This window comes from Globicephala melas, chromosome 8, assembly GCF_963455315.2.
Source record: "Globicephala melas chromosome 8, mGloMel1.2, whole genome shotgun sequence".
Classification (NCBI taxonomy): Eukaryota; Metazoa; Chordata; class Mammalia; order Artiodactyla; family Delphinidae; genus Globicephala; species Globicephala melas.
In genome coordinates this window covers 50,240,897-50,264,077 of record NC_083321.1, presented here as the reverse complement: position 1 = coordinate 50,264,077, position 23,181 = coordinate 50,240,897, and the positions used below count along the sequence as shown (strand labels likewise).

General features: G+C 36.8%; 1 protein-coding gene across 5 annotated transcripts in view; it reads left to right on the top strand.

Annotated features, from left to right (window-relative positions):
* FCHSD2 (FCH and double SH3 domains 2) overlaps window positions 1-23,181 on the top strand; it is a 300,576-nt gene that overhangs the window by 251,468 nt on the left and 25,927 nt on the right. For 3 of the 5 annotated variants that reach the window (XR_009564908.2, XM_030836179.3, XM_060303659.2), the window contains 3 exons: window positions 1,749-1,865; window positions 11,219-11,323; window positions 21,462-21,623. Coding sequence is in view for 4 of the 5 variants with exons in the window: in XM_030836179.3 (XP_030692039.2) it covers window positions 1,749-1,865; window positions 11,219-11,323; window positions 21,462-21,623 (384 nt within the window). In the remaining variant the exon portion in view is untranslated. The remainder of the gene's footprint in view (window positions 1-1,748; window positions 1,866-11,218; window positions 11,324-21,461; window positions 21,624-23,181) is intronic. The other 2 variants (XM_030836180.3, XM_060303660.2) reach the window with 1 other exon arrangement.

The following is a 23,181-nucleotide window of genomic DNA, read 5'->3' as shown; positions in this document are numbered from 1 at the left end:
TTTGCCCTAAATAACACCTATGAGATAGGTGGCATTTTCACCAATTTTTGGCTGTAACTAAGACACAGATTAACTAACAGCCCAAGATCATGAAGCTAATAAATGGCATAGAGAGGATTAAAACTGGGTTTATCTGGCTTAAAAACCTGTACCTGGGCTCTTCAGAGTATACCTTTCTACCATACATCCTATAGATTACATTTGCGTCTTCATCTAGGGTTTAACTTTTAAACCCTGGCTTCTGGGGACAGATAATGTAAATGCCTAGATCCTTTTTCAAAATAAATATAATAAGAGAGCTGGTTCCCTAATAGCCCAAAGAATGAATCGGTATAAAATGTAAATGTAAAGTTGGTTAGATTTGAATATGTTTCAATTCATTTATCATTATATAATCTAGCTTTAGCTGAAATGTCTGCATAGAGTAAAAGTTTTTCAACCTTGCCTACAGTCCCCCCAACAAAAATATTAAATTTTTAATCCAATTTATCAAATCCTGTTTACCAATTTTGAGCTATATGTGACCTTGCAAAAGTCAGTTTGGGTTTTTTTACTTTCTTTTTTAATATTTATTTACTTTTGGCTGCGTTGCGCATGCAGGGCATGCGGAATCGTTCCTTGCAGCACACAGGCTTCGTTGCTCTGCAGCATGTGGGATCCTAGTTCCCCGACCAGGGATTGAACCCGCATCCCCTGCATTGGAAGACGGATTCTTAACCACTGGACCACCAGGGAAGTCCCACAAAAGTCAGTTTTTAAAGATTTTCCACTCTAAAATTTTGCTTTTTGTATTAAAATCATCTTTGGATAATTCATATTTTAAAACATTATTTTCTTTCCTAGTTATTTTACTAAAGATTTTTTTCATGGGTTCTTAAGAGTTTAGAGAAAGTTAAAATAGTTTAGTGGTTAAGAGCTCTAATTCTGGAATCGGAAGTTGTAACAATTGAATATCTGGCGCACACTGGAAATTTTATTTAACATCTCTGAGCCTTGATTTCCTTTTCTATAAAATGGCTGTGTGACCTATCTCATAAGATTGTTATAAAAGTTATGTGAAGCACTTTCCACAGTACCTTGCATAATTGTGGTTAACTGTTACTCTTGTTTAGTTTGATTTTTCAGTTTGTTCTTTGTGAAATATGGTTATAGCGTTTTAGGGCAAGAAGAAACCCTTAGTAATCATTTGATCTAGCACCCCTATCTTTGAGATGACATTAAGGCCCAGAAGAACGACAAAAGCTAGCTTGAGGTTTGGTGGTAAGTATAACTAAATTAAACCCAATATTTTTGAGGATGGATAGGTTGTGTCGCTGTTATTGTATTGTTTTATTTTTCTCTTTTCACTTCTATGCAATGATTCTTTAATCCCATTGAAACTGTTGAGTTGTTTCCATTTTGTCTGTGCAACTATTTTAGTGTCATAGTAGGTTGGCATAAATACTTTTTCTTCTTTGCTTAGCTTAGCTAGCTTGCTTTATACCCAAAATGGATCATGCTACAGTTAGAGATGAAGCTTTAATGTTCAGCAATGTAAGACAAAAATCTGTGATCATTTATGGTTTTCATACCGTCCTCTTTGTCTTCTGCTAATCTTCTGTGACATGAGACATTGCTTCCCACAGTAGTGGAGCATGCCTCCTGTTTTGAGTGCTGGTAAAGTGAAGGCCCTCTGGTCTACCTACAAAATGGTAGTGATTTCAGTAAGGATAACAGTACTTTTCTCTCTGTTTTCTCTTGTGTTGTAGAGCCGACAGTTAGAATCAGAAACTGGGACCACAGAGGAGCACAGTTTAAACAAAGAGGCTCGGAAATGGGCCACACGTGTGGCACGGGAGCACAAAAATATTGTTCACCAACAACGGGTAAGTGTGATAGAGAATCTTAGGTTATGTCTGGCATTAAGCCAAATGTCAAACCAGTTTAAGGAGTTGAATTTTATTGATGTGGAAAATACCCAATAGATGTTTTTTCTATAATTTCTCAGCACTCAGAAGTATGTTCTCAGCTATCTTCTAAACTTGAAAATTCCTTAAGCCCTCTAGCAGCAACACAGTAATTTATCTGTTAGCCATAGAATTGCTTAAGGAAGACTAGTGATAGTGTATTATAATCTTTTGGGCAGTGGAAGAATGTGCATATGTTGAATTAGGCTTTTCATCTCCAAGACAGACTTTCTGAAGATGCAGTTGTAGATTCCATGAAAATGTATCTTCAGGACTACACTTTAGGGACTTCCCCGGTGGTCCAGTGGTAAAGAATCCTCCTTAACAATGCAGGGGACGCGGGTTCAATCCCTGGTCAGGGAACTAAGATCCCACATTCCGCGGGACAACTAAGTCCACGCACCACAACTACTGAGCTTGCACGCCTCAACTAGAGAGCCTGCATGCCGCAAGCTACAGAACCCATGCGCTCTGGTACCTGCACGCCACAACTACAGAGCCCTTGTGCCCTGGAGCCTATGCACCACAACTAGAGAAGAGAAAACCCACACACCACAACTAGAGAGAAGCCTGCATGCCACAATGAAAGATCCTGCATGCCTCAACGAAGATCCCACGTGCCGCAACTAAGACCCAACGCAGCCAAAAATAAATAAATAATAAATAAATCTTTTAAAAAGACGAAACTTTAAGTACAAAGAAATTATTTTAGATATAGTAAATTTTTTTCTATTTTCCATTTTATTTATAACTTTATTTTTCTTTTTCTTTACCTGCATATCCAGCTTCTTAAGAGAATTGTCTGTGTTTAGTATCTCTATTTCCTAACCTCCCGCTTATTTTTTAGCCCATTACATTTGAGCTTTCCCTTCTTCCCCTTTCCCTGCACCAATTCATAGAGACTGCACATGCCAAAATTACCAGTGATGTCTGTTACTAAATCCAAAATGGCCACTTTAATTTCTTATCTTACTCAACCCGTTGGCAGTTGTATCACAATTGACAGTTCCCTTTGTCTTGAAATATTCTCTTCTCTAGTCATCCATGACTTAAACACTGTCATGGTTTTCCTTTTCCTCTCTAACATTCCTAGATTCTTTTAAAGGTTCTTCTTTCTTCATCTTACATTTACATTTTAAATTCCTTACGCTTCCATACTAGGCTATCTTCTTTTCTTATTCTTTATTCTCATTATAGGCAGTCTTTACTACTGCCGTGGTTTCATTTACCAACAGATAATAAATTACCATCTCCAACAATGGGCCTTTCTTCTGTGTATAAATATATCCTCTAGCCTGCTTTGACATCTTCTTTTCACTGTCACATCTTTTCTCAGGCATCTCGAATTCAGTGTTCCACTTATCTAATGCTGCATAACAAGCCACATCAAATTTAATGCCACAAAAAGAGAATCTTTTAAATTGTTTCTTACTACTCTGGGGGTTGGATGGGCTCAGCTTGGCAGTTCTCATTTAGTGGGTGGGGGTGGGGGTCTGTCATGTAATTACAATCAGATAGTGGCTGGTGCTAGAGTTATCTCACAGGCTTCCCCACTGAAATATCTGGTGTTTGGACCAGGAAGACTTGAACAGCTGGGAACTGGAATAATTAGAGCACCTCATGCATCTCTGTCTCTTTGTGGTCTCTCCATACAGTTTCTCCAACATAGTGGCTTCAGATTAGCTGTACTTCTTACATGGTAGCTGGTAGCACAGGGCTGCAAAGGTGTGAGCCCCAAGAGTGAGCCAAGTAGGAGCTATACCATCTTTTCTGATCTAGCCTCAGAAGTAACAAGATTTTAATTTATGTCATGTTTTTATTAATTGAGGCAGTCACAAAGCCCTGTCCAGATTCAAGGAGAGAAGTCATAAAATATCAATATTTCTTGGTGGGGAAATTGCAAGGTTCTAGAAGAACATGTGGAATGGGAAATATTGTAGTAGCTATTTTTTGAAAAACACAATCTGCCACAGCCTAACTTCTGGCCGTAACAGTTCACATGCCTCTTGCATGCAAAATATAACTCTCCTCTTCACCCAAAATACCCCAAAGCTCAGCATCAGACTCCAGCTTGAAATCTAGAATCTCGTCACCTAGATCAGATTCAAGGACAGATAAGCTTTGGGGTACAGTTCCTCTAATACAGTTTATCTCAATCAAAAAATTTGTGAACTAGAAAGACAAGTTATCTGTCTACCACACATCTAATAAACAGTGATGAGATTAATTACTGCAGCTTTATACTTCAAAATGTGAAGCACACAAAGAGGTTTTTTCCACTAGAATGTCTGACTCTATTTGAAAGTAAATGTTCAGATGTTAAAAATAAATCTGTTTCCCCCCTCTGTTATCAAGGCATGTTGAGTCTTTCTTCTAGGAGGTAGACACAGACAGATTTCAATGACTTTTCTAGTTCTTTATAGTGTGACCTCTGATGGGCTTTAATCTAGTAAGGTATAGTTTAAGCAATAAAATGAAAGAGAAAAATATTTGAAAAAAATTGTAGCTGAAAATTGTCCAAACTTAATAAAAACTGTAAACCCACAAGTCCAAGGAGTTCAACAAACCCGAGGTAGGTAAAACACAAAGAAGCATATATTCAGTTTGTTAAAAAGCAGTAATACTCAATGGTGAGAGACTGAAAGCTTTTCCTCTAAGATCAGGAATAAGACAAGGATGCGCCCTTTCACTACTTCTATTCAATATAGCACTAGAAGTTATAGCCACAGCAATTAGGCAAGAAAAAGAAATAAAAGGCATCCAAATTGGAAAGGAAGAAGTAAAATTATCTCTGTTCACCAATGACAGGATCATTTATTTATTTATTTAGGCTGCTCTGGGTCTTCATTGCAGCATGCACTCTTCTCTAGTTGTGGTGCATGGGGTTTTCTAGTTGCGGCATGCGGGCTTAGTTGCAGTATGTGGGATCTTAGTTCCCCAACCAGAGATCAAACCTGGGCCCCCTGCATTGGGAGTATGGAGTCTTAACCACTGGACCACCAGAGAAGTCCTAACATGATCTTATATGTAGAAAATCCTAAAGATTTCACACACATACACACACACTCACACACATACACACACACACACACCTGTTAGAACTAATAAACTCAGCAAAGTTGCAGGAAACAAAATTAACTCACAGAAGTCAGTTGCATTTCTACACCATATAATATACATTATACAATGAATAATTAGAAAAGGAGATTAACACAACATTGCAAATCAACTATATTTCAGTAAGATAAATTTAAAAACAAAAACATAAGAAAGAAAAGGAAATTAAGAAAACAGTTCCATTTACACTTCCATCAAAAAGAAGAAAATACTTAGGAATAAACTTAACCAAAGAGGCAAAATACTTCTACACTAAAAAGTATAAAACACTGGTGAAAGGAATTTAAAAAGACATAGATAAGTGGAAAGACATCTTCCTTTCACAGAATGGAAGATAGTGTTAAGATGACTTACCACCCCAAATGATCTACAGATTCAATGCAATCCCTATGAAAATCTTAACAGTATTTATTGCAGAAATAGAAAAACCTACCATAAAATTCATATGGAATCTCAAGGGACTCCAAGTACCCAAAACAGTCTTGAAAAAATAATGAAGTTGGAGGACTCATACTTCCAAACTTCAAAACTTATTACAAAACTGCAGTATTCAAGACATTGTAGTACTAGCATAAGAACATAGAGACCAGTGGAATAGAAGTCTCAATATTTTTAAAATACCATTTATCTCCAAGTTAGTCCATATATAGAATGAAATCCAAGTGAAACACCCAGCAGGGTTTTTTTGTAGAAATTGACAAAATGCTTCTAAAACATACATGGAAATGCAAATGATCTGGTATAGCCAAAGCAATTTTGAAAAATAGGGATAAAGTTAGAGGGCTTACTCTACTTGATTTCAAGACACAAAACTGCAGTAATCAAGATGTTACTGTATTGGTGTAAGAACAGACTTATAGATAAATGGAACAAAGTGAAGAGTCTAGAAATAGGCACACACATATATGGTCAACTGATTTTTAACAAAGATGTAACAAACTTGTAAAAATGCTAAATAAAATGTAATAAAAATAAATCCAACTGTGTTTTAAGCACATGACTAGGGTACAAGGACGATTCAACATTAGAAAATATACCAGTATAATAAAATGCGTTTATAGAATAAAGATGAAAAATTATATAATTATTGTCATAGTTGCCAATAAAGCACATAATAAAATGCTGTATGCCTTAGTGATTAAAAAGTAAAACGAAATTCCCAGCCAGCTGGATTAAGACTATTTCACTCTGACAGGGATAGCTTCCTGAAACTTAGAGCAAACATTATATCTGATGGTTGTATTAGTTTTCTATAGCTGCCATAACAAATTACCACAAACTTAGTGGCTTAAAACAATAGAAGTTTATTGTCTCACACTTCTATACATTAGAAGTCTGGGTGGGCTTCACTGGTTTTTCTGCTCTAGCTCTAACAAGACCGAAATCAAGGTGTCCACTGGGCTGGCGTCTGGGGGAGAATCCACTTCCAAGCTCATTCAGGTTGTTGTCAGAATCTAGTTCCTTATAACTGTAGGGCTGATAACAGTTCTTTAAACTGTAACAGCTAGGGGCTACTCTTAGCTCCTAGAGGGCACTCTCTCTGGTCCTTGCACATGGGCTCCTACATCAGAGTCAGCAGCAGTGCATTGCATCCTTCTCATGCTTGGAATCTCTCTGACTTCTCTTTTGGCCTGTCTCTCATCTCACTCCAGCCAGAGAAAGTTCTCTGCCTGTGAGGAGTCATGTGATGAGATTGGACTTGCTCAGATAATCCAGACGTTAATCTGTGTTAAGGTCTATAACTCTAATATATCAGTAAATTATGTCTTACATATACACATTTCCAGGGATTAGAGTGTGGACATCTTTGGAGACCATTCTACCTACCACAATGATAAAACAAGAAAACAGTACCTGTGATCACCACTTAATCAATGCTCTTAATGAAAGAAAGATAAGGTGTTTAAATATTTGGAAGAGGTACATCTGTCATTACTTATAGATGAGGTGATTGTGTACCCCCCCACAAATATAAGAGACCCAGCTGTCAAACTATCAGACATAGTTAAGAGTTCAGTAAAGTCAATAGAAACAAGACTACATACAAAAATCATTAGTTTTCATATTAGCTAGAAATAATAATCAATTGCAAAATGCAGTTGGAAAAAAATTATTCACCACAGCAATAAAATACTGATAAATCAACCAGTGTCATGACCTGTAAGAAGAAAGACTTTTTTTTTTATCAAAGAAGACATGGGTAATTGGAGAGATTCAAATATTGTAGATTTTTTTTTAACTTTTAAATTCTTTTTTTTATTGATGTATAGTTGATTTATAATATTATGTGTTTCAGATGTACAACATACTGATCCACAATTTTTAAAGATTATACTCCATTTGTTATATTATAAAATATTGGATGTATTCCCTGTGCTGTACAGTACACCCCTGTAGCTTTTTGACTTTATGCATGTCTGTACCTCTTAATCCCGTACCCCTGTTTTGCCCCTGCCCCCTTCTCTCTCCCCGCTGGTAACCACTAGTTTGTTCTTTATATCTGTGAGTCTGTTTCTTTTTTGTTATTTTCATTAGTTTGTTTTATATTTTAGATTCCACATATAAGTGATAACATACAGTATTTGTCTTTCTCTGTCTGACTTTTTTTATGTGGTTTTTAAATTAAATTTATTTGTAATTTCAGTGAAATCCCAATGAAACTTAGAAAATATTTTTAGAGAAACTTCACAGTCTGATCCTAAAATGTATCTGAATTTTTCTTCATGTACAAGAATAGCCAGTAACAACAATAATGAGACATTTGTGCCTTAACACATACTGAAAGATGCAGTAATGATTATAGTAATTAAAACTGTAGTATCATACAAGAGTTAACAAATATATCAAAAAAAATGATCTGTGTATGTATGGACCTTTAGCTGTTGATTCAAACAAACCACCCTAAAAAGTCAGTTTCAGGCAGACAGGGAATTTTAATGGTGAACAGCATATTTTTTACATATATATATATATATATATATATATATATATATTTATTTATTTATTTATTTATGGCTGCGTTGGGTGTTCATTGCTGCCTGTGGGCTTTATCTAGTTGTGGCGAGCAGGGGCTACTCTTCATTGTGGTACACGGGCTTCTCATTGCAGTGGCTTCTCTTGTTGTGGAGCACGGGCTTCACTAGTTGCGGCACGTGGGTTCAGTAGTTTTGGCTCACAAGCTGTAGAACCCAGGCTCAGTAGTTGTGGCGCATGGGCTTAGTTGCTCCTTGGCATGTGGGATCTTCCTGGACCAGGGCTCGAACCTGTGTCCCTGCATTGGCAGGCGGGTTCTTAACCACTGCACCACCAGGGAAGCCCTGAACAGCATATTAAGGCTACCAAGGAATTATTGTTAGGTTTGATAACAGTATTGTGGTTGTATTTTTTTTAAGTTCATGTTTTTAGAGACTTTCACTAAAACATATAGGAATGAAATGACAAGATGTCTGGAATTTGCTTTAAAATGCTTTAGCACAAGAAAAATAAAGGATAGTAGGTAAAGCAAATGTGGAAAAGTCTCGTTAACTGTTGAATCTTAGTGATCAATATATAGGAGTTCATCATACTAGTCTCTTTACTTTTGAGTATATTTGAAATATTTCATAATAAAAAGCATGTTGGACTTCCCTGGTGGTGCAGTGGTTAAGAATCCGCCTGCCAGTGCAGAGAACACGGTCCCGGTCCCTGAACATGAACATGAGCCCTGGTCCCGGAATATCCCACATGCCGTGGAGCAACTAAGCCCATTCTCCACAACTACTGAGCCCATGTGCTGAAACTACTGAAGCCTGTGCGCCTAGAGCCCGTGCTTCACAGCAAAAGAAGCCACAGCAATGAGAAGCCCGTGCACCACAAGGAAGAGTAGCCCCCACTTGCCACAACTAGAGGAAGCCTGCGCACAGCAGCGAAGACCCAATGCAGCCAAAAATAAATAAATAAATAAATATTAAATTACTTTTAAAAAAATTTATAAAAAATAAGTAAATCAAAAACATGTTAATGGTATTTCAACTCTTTGGGGAAAGGATTTATTCGGTAAATCGCATTAAAGCAATTGTCTGTGTATTGGGGAAAAAATATGCAGTTAGATTTCTCCCTTCTGCCATATACAAGGTAAATTTCAAAAGAATTAAAGAGCTAAATGCTAGACACAAGACTACTAAAAACTAAAAAACATATAGAATATTTTTGGCATATTACCAGTGGCTTCTTAAGTAAGACGCAAAACCCAGAACCCATAAAGTAAGATGCTTGATAAATATGACTACATAAAAAATTTCTGTAAAACAAAAGAACTTTTAAAAGTTAAGAGAAAGGGGGCTTCCCTGGTGGCGCAGTGGTTGGAGTCCGCCTGCCAGTGCAGGGGACGTGGGTTCGTGCTGCGGTCCGGGAAGATCCCACATGCCGCAGAGCAGCTGGGTCCGTGGGCCATGGCCGCTGGGCCTGCGCATCTGGAGCCTGTGCTCTGCAGTGGGAGAGGCCACAACGGTGAGAGGCCCGCGTACCGCAAAAAAAAAAAAAAAAAAAAGTTAAGAGAAAGGGAATAGAATGGGAGGAAATATTTGTGACATAAATAACAGAAAAAGGACTAATATCTGGAAGGAAATATATTTAAGTAATAAGAAAAAGACAAAAAAGTAGAAAAATGGTTAGAGGATATGAACTGCCTATTTATAAAAGTAGAAAGAGAGATGACCAGCAACATATGAAATGATATTCTATTACAGAGAAATGAAAATTGAAACAATAAGATAATTTTTATAAAATTTCAAAGATTGACAATATCCAGTGTTGGTGAAATGTAGAGAAACGTGCTCTTACACACTACTAGAAGAGTAGGTACAGCCTTTTGTGAGCAATTTGGCAATGTCTATAAAAATGTACAGTTTCCACTTATGTGTTTTTACCTTAGATAAATATTCCCGTATGTGTTCAAAGAATCATTGACTAGGTTGTTTGTACAGTACTGTTTATAGTATTGAGAAATTTGAAAACTCATATAGCAATGTAGTAAGAGTAAACAAAATATGGTATGGTTGAACTATTGAATCTGTGGATTAATTAGAGAATGAAGTCAATCAGTTTGTACACACACAAAAAGGTTTCTTAGACACATTGAAGGGAAGGTAGATCTCATTTTATTATTTTTCAAACAAAACTGTACAAAGCATGTAAGGAAATACATAAGAGATGGCTTGATAAAATACAAATAAATTGATGGGACAGTCTCTATCTTGGGGTGGGGAGCACATGGTGGGGTATGAAGATACAACAGACTTTTTACCATTTTGTATTAGTTGTTATTTAGAAACAATGCTTTATATTCATGTAATTTTTAAAAATTAAAGGTATACATATCAAAACATGCAATTCAAATGAGGTTTATAGATAGTGCCAGTGTCAATTTTCTGGGTGTTATATTGTACTATAGTTAGATAAGTTGTTACCCTTGGGGGAAGCTGGGTGAAGGGACTCTACTACTTTTGCAACTTCCTGTAAGTCTATAATTATTTCAGAAGTTTTTTTTTTTTTTAACATCTGTATTGGAGTGTAATTGCTTTACAATGGTGTGTTAGTTTCTGCTGTATAACAAAATGAATCAGCTATACATATACATATATCCCCATATCTCCTCCCTGTTGCATCTCTATCCCACCCCTCTAGGTGGTCACAAAGCACCGAGCTGATTTCCCTGTGCTATGCAGCTGCTTCCCACTAGCTATCTATTTTACATTTGGTAGTGTATATATGTCCATGCCACTCTCTCACTTCTTCCCAGCTTACCCTTCCCCCTCCCCGTGTTCTCAAGTCCATTCTCTACGGCTGCGTCTTTGTTCCTGTCCTGCCCCTAGGTTCTTCAGACCCTTTTTTTTTTTAGATTCCATATATATGTGTTAGCATATGGTATTAGTTTTTCCTTTCTGACTTAACTTCACTCTGTATGACAGTCTCTAGGTCCATCCACCTCACTACAAATAACTCAGTTTTCAGAGGTTTTTAAATTATCAAATAAATAAATGAAAACAAAGGTTAAAAAGGGAATCATGGTCACTTGTCACTAAAGTCTTTAAAATTATCTAGATACTCTAGTCACTTTAAGGGAAAAAAAAGAGAAAAATAGAAAGCAATCATCATTTTCCTATTTTCTTTAATAGGTTCTAGATGATCTGGAATGTCATGGAGTTGCAGTTTCAGAACAAGGCCGAACAGAGTTGGAACAGAAAATAGATGAAGCTAGAGAAAATATTCGTAAAGCAGAGGTGAGGTGGCAGCTAATTGTGACATTTTGCCCAGCTCCAGCAATGTCACAGCCGTGATGTGGACCTTTAGAATTCAGTTTCTATACACTGATTAATTTGAAGATTGATTCACCATCTGTGTCCAGAGTATTCTTTTTGAGTGCCTGTTTCATACAAGGTAGTACACATAACAAAAAGACACTGAACCCATTATGAAGAGTTTATAATCATGAAACATCAAATAACGAAAGAATTAAGTTACAATAAAGATATTAATTTTAAAGTTTTCACAAGTTACGTAATAAATCAGTCAGCATGGTATAGAAATTGATACATATAAGTTCAGTGCCTAGAAAAGTCTCCCCCCGTATGAAAGGTTCACTGGATCCAGGGGCATAAGCTGACTTTTTAAGAATAGAGAAGAGTTGGTTAAGCAGACAAGGCAAAAGTTACAGCAGTGGATTTTAATCTTTTGTGGAGTCATGGGACCCTTTGAGGATCATATGAGAGTGTGAAACCCTCTCTACCACAAAAAAATGTACGTTTTATTTATAGTATTCAGAAGTTCATGTACCCTAGGCTAATATTCCATGACCTAGAGGGGGAGAAGTTGAGATGGAAAGAAAAGTTATTTGCAAAGGAGGAAGATATAAGATGTAGTTTGGCAGTTGGATTTGATTAGCATGGAGGATTTTTGTAAAGAAATGTGGTAGAAAGTAAGGAAAGTCATTGTGGTTAAGACCAGTTCATGAAGGACCTGTGCACACTTGTATTTAGTTATCTATCCAGTGCAACATAGTGAAGGGACGTGGAAGTAGACATTAAAAAAACACTGCGGGGCTTCCCTGATGGCGCAGTGGTTGAGAGTCCGCCTGCCGATGCAGGAGACATGGGTTCGTGCCCCGGTCCGGGAAGATCCCACATGCCATGGAGCGGCTGGGCCCGTGAGCCATAGCCGCTGAGCCGGCGCGTCCGGAGCCTGTGCTCCGCAACGGGAGAGGCCACAACAGTGAGAGGCCCGCATACCGCAAAAAAAAACACAAAAAAACAAAAAAAACACTGGGACTGTCCAGCCTTCAGCAAGAATATGTTCTTGTTAGGAAGGCTTAAAGAATGCCCAAGATAACTAAGACTGTAAAGCATAAGTGCCAAGGAGTGGTCCACACGAGTGTACTTAACACTTAAGGAACCCAAAGGACACAGAGGTCACTGTGGGAGTTGTTAGGACAGGTAACACAAGGAGATAGGACTTAAGATGGATATTGACAGATGAAAAAGAGATAGCACAGACTTATGCCATGCAACCTCAAGAGGCAGAACTTGAACTGAAAGAAGGTAGGAAGGAGGCAGATTTGAGCTTGCTACTGGGAAATACTTTCTAACAGATCTGCCCAATGGCAAAATAAGCTGCCCTAAGATATAGTGCAGCACTATAAGTGTATAAGAAGATGCTATACAAGAAATTCTTGTATTGGGTTGAGCATTAATCTAAGCTAGTGATTTTCAAATACGCTCTCAGATCTCTAGAGGTTTTGAGGCAGTATTTCAGTGATGGGGGCGGGGCAAGGAGTGGGGGTTGGTAGTAAGTGGAGAGGCAGCATCAGCAAAGACAGGGAATATGAGCATGTTTCTGGCACAGCCCCATGGAAGTGATCTGAACCAGAAGAGGCTTGCTATCTTGCTATCTGCCTGGTCTAGAGAAGCCCCAGTAACCCCAGCTCGCCTTCATTCCTGGCACATGATCCACAGCCTCCATAGTGAAGAGAGCAGAGTGAACGATAAATAGCCATTTTCCTCACTGAACTCAGGGTCATGGCTAAACCGCTGCCCTAGGGTTCTGGCCAAGCACGTTGGCAGGCTCTTGCCTACTTTGAGAAATGTTGGCTTGTGTAGAAGAACTTTTCTTGTTCGTTTCTCCAGACTCTGTGTGAAGCCAGTTTCAGAGCCTTGACAGAACAGGACAAGTCTCAGAAGTTTTCTGAAGGGTGTGTTCTCTCATGTATTTTCCATTTCCAGACTTCATCCATGGTGTCACTGTCTGGTACCCTACCTCCACCATGCCCTTCAGTAGTAGCAGTAGTAGGTATCAATCACACAAAGTCTGCATTTAGGCTGAATGACCTGTTATTTCCATGAATGTGCTAAACTGCCCTCTGTTTGTTAGCTTAAAGCTAAAAGTATGAAGTGAGAGTCCCACAACAGAACGTCTCATCTCTCCTAATACTAGTATTTAAGTCTGCAGTCTCAAAGGTAATTTTCTTACCAAAAATATGCAATATGCTAAAAACCGTGATGCCAGATCCATTATCTCAGTTTTGAATATCTGTGAAATGTAGTTTATCCTACTGCTATCTTAAAGCAATCTCTTACTTGATTTCCACTTATCAGTTACAAAAAATAACCCAGCTAAAATTAGATGGAAAATATGAGGGTAGTATTAGAGTATTATTTACAAGATTGTCATAATGAAATTTTTGCATAGACTAGACCACAAGAGCCTTCAGAGGAATTGACAGTAATGGTTTCAATAGATTCTCTTTTTCTTTTTTCTGCCTGTGTATCATTTGTATTGGATTTTCTCTTTCAATAGTTATTATAAATACACAAAAGAGAGTAAACTAGTTAAAATTCCATTATGTCCTTTATGTTTGGTTTTTAACTCCTGCAACATGAATGCTACCCTCCCTTGTTGATTAATCTGCTTTATCCAGTATTTTCTATAATGTGTTTCCATTCAGTGTTGCTAATTAGAATAGAAACCTTTGTGGCACTCAGTAATAGATTAAAGAAATTTTTCCAGTCATAAGAAATTGAAACTGTAAATGGCCTGTGCTTTTCCAAAGAATAGGAATAGTATACTATTTCCAAAGAATAGTATAATAGAGGTTATATAGTGATTAATTAATTATTGGCTGGTTAATTTGGGGACAGACTCACTAATTCATTAGGTTAACAAACACTTAATGAGTATCTGCTGCGTGCCAGATACTGATGAATATACTAGATATACATTGATGAACAACCTATTGTTATATTGTTATGATCTCTACGACTATCACAAGAATATTTGTACTAGCTGTGCTACTCTTTGCAGCCCCTGACTAATTTAAGAATTGGATTGAGGCAATAACTGCTTAAATTAAACTTTAATAACAATTTTCTTAACCTGGTATTTAGGTATTTGAATTTTTTGAAATGCCTTTTGTCATACGGATACACACACATTCTTGATCTGACATATCATGCCTATTTTTAAGGTAGCTTGCCAGGAAACCAAGAGTTTTAAATGCCCTTTTTGGAAGCTGTACATGACTTATGTTTCAGGATACAATTATTTTTTTGTGTATTTAAATTGTACCTTTATCTGGGTTGAGGGCAGTTTTTTCTCTTTTTCAACAGTGAAATGTTTAACACAAAGAGGAGGAAGTTAATGTAAGAAGTCAAAGATACCCAGAAATTTTTAATGATATTTTATACATGTTAGGTATTAATGTCTGCAGGAGGAACTATAAACTATATGACTCTTTCTCCAAGATATTAACTAAATTTTATGATCTGAATTGAATGTTCATTTGAAAGCCAAAATACATGGTATCAAATGAATTAACAAAACCAAAACTAAAATCACTTCTTGTCTATATAAACACATTTTAATAGATACCATTTTTTTAAATTATCATCTCATAAGTTTCTCTTGTACATGAGGAATTCAAAATTACAATGTCACTGTTGTACTCAATGACTCAAAAATGGTAAGACCCTTGCCATAATGCTATAAGAGAAGTCGAAAAACCTCAGCTGCATAAAATGTGAGGCCTCATTACTACAAGGTTAATGAAATGCTAAGGGTGACCCTGCTATAAAAACAAAATTTCCAATCATATTATATCCAAATTTATATTACCTCCAGACTTGTTATTGTGGGGTTTCACTGTACTCTTATAATGTAGTATGTTAGTAGACCTCTTAACTAACCACTTTCTTCAATTTTTATTGTGAAAATTTTCAAACATACAAAAAAGATGAAGAATAAATATGTATTTTCCAATATGCTAAATTCAACTATTAATATTTTGCAATATTAAATTTATGTGTTTATTTCTATACTATAAAATGGAAGCTAAGTTTAAAGATCTGACTATAGTCTATATTTTAGGCAAGAATACTTTATAAATGATGCTGTGTTTTTCATCACAGTATGCTTTTACCAAGTTTTCTCACTACTGATGCTAAGAATAGTCACTTTCAATTCAGGTGGCACTACCAAATCTTTCTACTGTTAAAGTTCTTTTTTCTTTTTCCATTGCAATTAACAAGTACTAGTCACCTCCAGGGACAGCAAATGAGTATTTTTCTCCCTTTCTTAAGTATTATTACTATGTCATGGAATTTTAAAAATCAACTTTATTAAGGCATAATATACATAAAATAAAATGTAGCCATTTCAAGTAAACACTTTAATGTGCTTTGATAAATGCGCACCCCTAAATATCCACTGCCACAATCAAGATATAAAATATTTCTGTCACCCCAGAAGGTTCTTTTGTGGCCAGGCAACAGCTGATCTGCTTTCTGTCGTATAGGTTAGTTCAACTCCAACAACATGAATAATAGATCACTTGATATTGTCCTATACATCACATATAAAGATCACCCCACACACTTTTATCCAGCCTTATTTTTTATCATAATCTCAGTTTGATGAGTTATTATGTATTCAAGTTCACTAATCCTTTCTTCTGTAGTGTATAACCTGCTATTAAGGCTATTCTGTGAATTGTGATTTCAGATATTACATTTTTAGCTCTATGAATTATATTTGGTTCTTTATATCTTCCAGTTCACTCCCATTTATCTTCATGTTGTCCTTTAAATCCTTAAGTATGTTTATGATAGTGACTTCAAAGTCCTCATCTACTCATTCCATCATATCTGTGATTTCTGGCTCTCTTTCTATTGACTGATGTTTCCTTTGGTTATGGCTCATATTTTTCTGCTATTCAAATACTTAGTACTATTTTTTACTGAATACTAGGAATTATGACTCTTTGGCTGTTGAGTTTCTGGATTCTCTTTTCTTATTTTAAAGCCTGTTGAGTTTTGTTTGGGCAGCCAGCTCAGTTTGATCTGTTCAAGGCCTGTTTTTAAGCTTTGGGTTGGTTTAGAGTAGCCTTTCCAGTAGGGCTAATTTAGCCTTATTACTAATGAATTTCCTTTCTGCAGTTTCTTCTTTTGCCATGAGTATCCAACAAGGTCTCTGGTCTCTCAACTCTGGCTGGATGGAACTGCAACATCTTTCAGCCCTATACAATCTCTGGGAGTTTTTCAGTTCATAGCTCCACGGTAGATGTTCTTTCCCCAGTACTTATTCTTTACAAAGTCTCCTCATGGAGTCCCACCTTACGTATTACAATTTATTATAGATTTTTATTCATTTAATCTATTTTCAGTATTACAGTTGTCTGTCTTTAAGCCCAATATTGTCTAAATTTGGCCATTGAGAGTCCATTTAAGCTGACTTCTGTGTCCTTTTGACATTACTCCCACTAGTCTTTGAACATTTTTTGCTTTCTAGCACAACAAGCTATCTTAGGCTCACCTTGTATTTTCCCTGCCCAGACTTAGAATTAGCCTTTTCTCCAAGAAGCTCTGCTTTCTTTTAATATAGAATAGTATTTAGACACCAAAGTCTAGGCTGTGAAGGTGCTTATTGTTATGGGTGTCATTTATTTCTTGGCCCTTCCTTTGTTGTTAGAGCTAGGAATTTTTTTTAAATCATGAGTTCATATTGATATTTTCAATTCAAATTTAAAATTGGAAAGATTTTATTAAACTTCTTTATTTTATATTTATATCTTTTTATCTTATATTGAAATTTTAAGTTCCTAATAATATTATACGATATTTTATTTGCCTTATCTTACATCTATATTGAATGGTTTCAAAATTACAATGCAAATATTATTAATAGTAAATTTCTGAGTGAAATTTAAGATTTCTTTGAATGTAGAATATATCTCTACAAGGGTTTCTGCTTCTGATAATAAGGGGCTAGCTTATATCCTCTTTTAGATAACAATTATTAATAAGGGTAAAAATATTTAAAATACCTATTTGATAGAACTGGAAAATGACCCAAAGCATGTAAAATCTAGAGGGGAAAAGACTCTTCAGAGAATGGGACTATTCGTGGTGACATTTACATTTTACAGCTCTTTGTGAGGGGCTGTACAACTAAAATTCAAGCAGAGAAGGGCTTCCCTGGTTGCGCAGTGGTTAAGAATCTTCCTGCCAATGCAGGGGACACGGGTTCGAACCCTGTCCCAGGAAGATCCCACATGCTGTGGAGCAACTAAGCCCGTGTGCCACAACTACTGAGGCTGTGCTGTAGCGCCTGTGAGCTACAACTCCTGAACCCCGTGCACCTAGAGCCCCTGCTCCACAAGAAGACAAGCCACTGCAGTGAGAAGCCTGCGCACCGCAACAAAGAATAGCCCCCACGCCCAGCACCGAATACCCAACGCAGCCAAAAATAAATAAATAAATTTATTTATTTATTTTAAAAAATTCAAGCAGAGAGCCTAAGTCTTACTGGCTTGAGCTTGGATGTCAGGGAGTTCTCAAATTTGCATATAAATAACCATCCAAATCCTTGGCTAAACCTAAATAGACATGTGCAGCAGAAACTCCAAGGAACTTGGCAAGAAACAACAGCTAGGGCTTCCCTGGTGGCGCAGTGGTTGAGAGTCCGCCTGCCGATGCAGGGGACACGGGTTCGTGCCCTGGTCCGGGAAGATCCCACATGCCGTGGAGCGGCTGGGCCCGTGAGCCATGGCTGCTGAGCCTGCGTGTCTGGAGCCTGTGTTCCGCAATGGGAGAGGTCACAACAGTGAGAGGCCCATGTACTGCAAAAAAAAAAAAATCTAAGTTTGCAAATACCATGTTCCTCGATTGTTTGGTAAAGTACTGATAAGAATAAATCTTATGAAAACTAGATTACTTGGATTTGAGAAAACAGAATATACTTCTCTCTCTCTGTCTCTCTCTGTTTTCTTTGTTTCTTTGCTTCAGCAATTAAATGACTTACATTTATAATTTCCAAGAAGAGGTTTGTTGGTTCACTTATTTTTCAAAAACATTTCATTGCTTATATTAGTTTAAAATGCATACTAGAATGGTGCTGAGACAACTGGATATCCACATGCAGAAGAATGAAGTTGGACCCCTACTTCACACCATATAAAAAAATAAACTCAACTCAAAATGATCAAACACCCAAATATAACAGCTAAAGCTATAAAACTATTTTAAAAAACATAGGGATAAATCTTTGTGACCTTGGATTAATTTCTTAGATAAGACACCAAAAGCCCAAGCAACAAAAGAAAAAAATAGATAAATTGGACTTAATCAAACTTTTAAAAGTTTTATGCTTCACAAGACACTATCAAGAAGTGAAAGACCCACATAATGGGAAAAAAAATATTTGCAAATCATGTATCTGATAAGGGACTTTGATCTAGAATACATTAAAAACTTACAATAAAAAGACAAAGGCAAAAGCAGTAAAAAGACAGCCCAATTTAAACATGGACAAAGGTTCTGAGTAGACATTTCTCCAAAGAAGATATATAATGATCAGTAAGCACGTGAAAAGATGACATCGTTAGTCATCAAGGAAATACAAATCAAAACCACAGTGAGATACCACTTGACATCCACTAGGATGGCTAGAATCAAAAAGGGCAGACATTAACAAGGTTTGCCAGGATGTAAAGAAATGGTAACCCTCACCCTGCTGGTGTGATTGTTAAATGAGGTTGCTGCTTTGAAAAACAATCTGAAATTTCCCCAAATGGTTAAACATACCATTACTTTATGACTAAGTAATTCCAGTCCTAGGTATATAGCCACGTGAAATGAAAACATATGTCCACACTAGAACTTGTATACTAATGTTTGTAGCAACATTATTCATATTAGCTGAAAAGTTGAAACAACCCATCACCTGACAAATGGATAAACAAAATGTGTTCTACCCACAGTATCCATAAAAAGAAATGAAATACTGATACATGTTACAGCATGGATGAACTTCAACAACATTATGCTAAGTAAAAGAAGCCAGACACAAAACACCATATATTGTATGGTTCTATTTATATTAAATGTTCAGAATAGACAAATCTATAGAGAGAAAGGGTAGATTAGTGGTCCCATAGGCTACAGGGAATAAGTGATAAGGGAGCAATAACTGAAGGATATGGGTTTTTTTTTGGAGATGATTAAAATATTCTAAAATTGTACTACTATATTTAAAATGGATAACCAACAAGGACCTACTGTATAGCACAGGGAATTCTGCTCAATATTATGTAACAACCTAAATGGAAAAGAATTTGAAAAAGAATAGATACATGAATATGAATAAGTGAATCACTTTGCTGTACACCTGAAACTATCACAAACATTGTTAATCAACTATACTCCAATAGAAAATAAAAAGTTAAAAAAAATAAAATTGTGATAATTGCACATATCTGTGAATATACTGTAAGCCAATTGCATTATACACTTTAAATGGGTGAATTGTATGATATGTGCACTTCATCTCAGTAAAGTTGTTACCAAAAAAAATTATTAGAAGAATAAGATTTTTACAAGACCGTTTACCAAATAGTGTGCCTGCAAGCCAAAAACTTTATATAAAGGTCTATATGATATCCAAAACCATTGAATTGTGTACTTGGAAATGACTAAGATGGTGAATTTTATGTAATATGAATTTGTCTCTTTGTGTGTGTGTGGCCACACCATGCCGCATGTGGGATCTTAGTTCCCCAACCAGGAATCAAACCCGTGCCCCCTGCAGTGGAAGGGCAGAATCTTAACCACTGGACCACCAGGGAAGTCCCTTTATCTCATTTTAAAATCTTAGGAATACAATATAAATTCAGCAATGAGAGCTCAGTGAAACAAGTCAGATGTCAGATCCTTTTTGATACAAACTCCCTCAGCAGAGAATCCAGAGAGTGATCAGAATCGCATACCAGAAAGGCTCAGTGAGCATACTTGTTTGTCCAGGATGTCCACAGAAGGCCATGAAGTGAAGGTCCTCAAAATTATCTCAGTGGAGCCTTCAAATGTTGAAGGAAGAGACAACCACTCTAATATGAGGAAGAATGAAGCTGAGTTTAGTACTTGCTAAAACAAAAGAGAATGATACTTACAAAATACAATCTTTCTGACAAAGTAGAACCAATGCAAAGAGTTTTGAGAAGTGTGGATTTCAGGGATTGGCAGATTTTCAAAACTGGGCATGTGTTACAGACTAGCTTTTAACTGGTGTGTAGGGATTGATGGACTGTTGGAAGCAGGAGTGGAAGCTTAACTGCTGATGATTACTGGAGTGAGGCTGTGGTTGATTGGCTGCCTTGCAGAAGCTTGGGGCTGTCACAGATTGGCTGACTCAGAGGCATGGCTATTGGAGTAAAGCAGTTACTGTTTGATTGGGACAGGTTTAAACTAATTCTATGATTACTTGCTTATGGCTTGGAACAAGAGCCAAAAAACAGACAGTGTTTCCTTTTCTTGAATTTGGAGCACAGGAACTTTTTATTCTCAATATCTTCTGTTTCTGACAGCTGCATCATAATTTAATATAAAATCTGTACTCAGTAGGCAGTCAGGAATTGTGGAAGTTTTTAAGCAGGGAAGTGACTGATGCGATCATTCGTAGACTTGTAAAAGATGGATTAAAGAGAAGAGAAAGTCCAGGAAATGGGTTAGAAGGCCGTTGAAAATGCTAAATTTTGGTATGTTCTGAGGCGTAGCCTTATTAAAAGGAAAGGAAAGCAGACTTTATGGTGCATTAACATCTTCCTTTTGATAAGTTATATTTGATGTAACTTGTCAAAATGCAAGTGTGCCTTTTTCCATTGTCAGCAAGCTCTGATTCCTGTTCTTGTGTTCCCTTCCCTCTTCCCTTCTTCCCCTGTTCCTCTCTCCCTCTTGCCAAGTGAAAAATTAACATCTATGACAAGGAAGAATTGCTAATGAACATCAAGATTGTTCTAATTAATAAATCAGGAGTAACTTAAAAACAATCAATTTGAGGAAAAAATGCTCTGATTTCTGACCATTTTCTTGGTTTTCTTAGATAATTAAGTTGAAAGCTGAAGCCCGGCTGGACCTACTAAAGCAGATTGGTGTTTCCGTGGACACATGGCTAAAGAGTGCAATGAACCAAGTGATGGAAGAACTGGAAAATGAGCGATGGGCCCGCCTTCCTGCAGTGACCAATAATGGAACGTTGCACTCGGTACGGTTTCTCTTCTTGGATACGATGGGCTGACTTCACTGCAGGATGCTATTCTTTGACTATGTAGCCAAACTTGATAATGGCCAAAATTTTAAAGAAAAAATAATGGTTTTGCTAATGGTTTGGGGTTTTTTCCTTTAGTCTGTCACTAATTGAGTTAAATTTAGTGCAGGAAAGCGAGAAGAAAAAAATAGTGCTTTTCTTAAAATGTGCAGTGAAAAGTATGTTATCACTAGTAGCTTTATCATTATCCCACTCATGAAGTAGATATGTTTCTTGTCTGGAGGTAGCAGGATAAAACTTTTAGTCTGATGTTTCCAGAGTTTTCAGAGGTCTTCCCAGGGTAATGAAAATAAACATCCAGGGAGTTGTAAACAATTGTAAAGAAGGGAAAGGAACACAGTCTGTGGCTTAGTCTGTTTAGTTCACAAGGGCTGTCACACTCTGCTCACAGTATCTTTCATCAGGGAGACAGTGCTGCAGGTATAGTTTTACAAACAAAGCCAGAACTCAAGCTTAAGTTTTCTTCCTCCAAATCCAGGGCTTTTTCCACTCTGATGTCATCCAGTTCAACCTTAGTTTTTCATCCTGGAGATCTGAGTATCAGAAAAGTTCAGTGATTTGCCTGATACTACATAGGTAGATATATAATGCCTCCCTGGTCAAACTAAAGTATTTTCTGCTGCTTTCTCCCTACCCATTATCCTCTCTCATCCAGTTTATTTCCATATGGCATTTATTACAATCTATACTTGTCTTCTTCTTTTCTTTTGTTTATTGTCTATCTTCTCTCGAATGTAATTTCCATGCCTACCTGGTTCACTGCTCTGCACAGCAAAGTACCTGGCACATAGTAGGTACTCAATAAATGTCTGTTGAAGGACAGAGAATGAATTGATAGATAGATGGAATGTAGCAAACTAAAAGCTAAAACTCTAATCTTCCGAATTTCCACTGTATCCGTAGTGCCTCTTCATTGTTTGTGCCTTTCAAATAAAAGGAATCCTTGCTAGAGAAATTGGCCAAAGTTTAAGAACATTCCTGGAAGTTTTATCAGTTTTTTCACATAGCATTCTGATTTTCTAATGAGAATACACTTGCATATTTAAAAAGGATTGTGTGTGGGTGTGCATATGAAGGAAAAACAATCTATTGAAGGTTTATTTTTATTTCACTATTAATGGTAATCTAACTGGGGGTAATAAGCACATATCACCCACATAACTTTGGGGTTAGAAGAACTTGCCCTGTTTCTAGTACAGCAGAGTTGCTCTGTCTCATGGAATGTCTCTTACTGTTGCATCTTTTAAAAGTCACAATTTCCATCTAATTCAGGTTATTCTATTGAACAGAACTTATGACGATGGCAAATTCCAGGCACATTCGTGCTTTTGGCTTCTTCAGCAGTACTGTTGGCAACCAATCAAACACATGATTTTCCTCAGACTAGCACCTTTTCTAACTAAATCAACTGGGTAGGCACTTATCACTTATGTGCCTACTTCCTGGGCAAATTGGAGATGACTTGGTCTTTCTCCTCAAAGAGCTTACAAGCTGG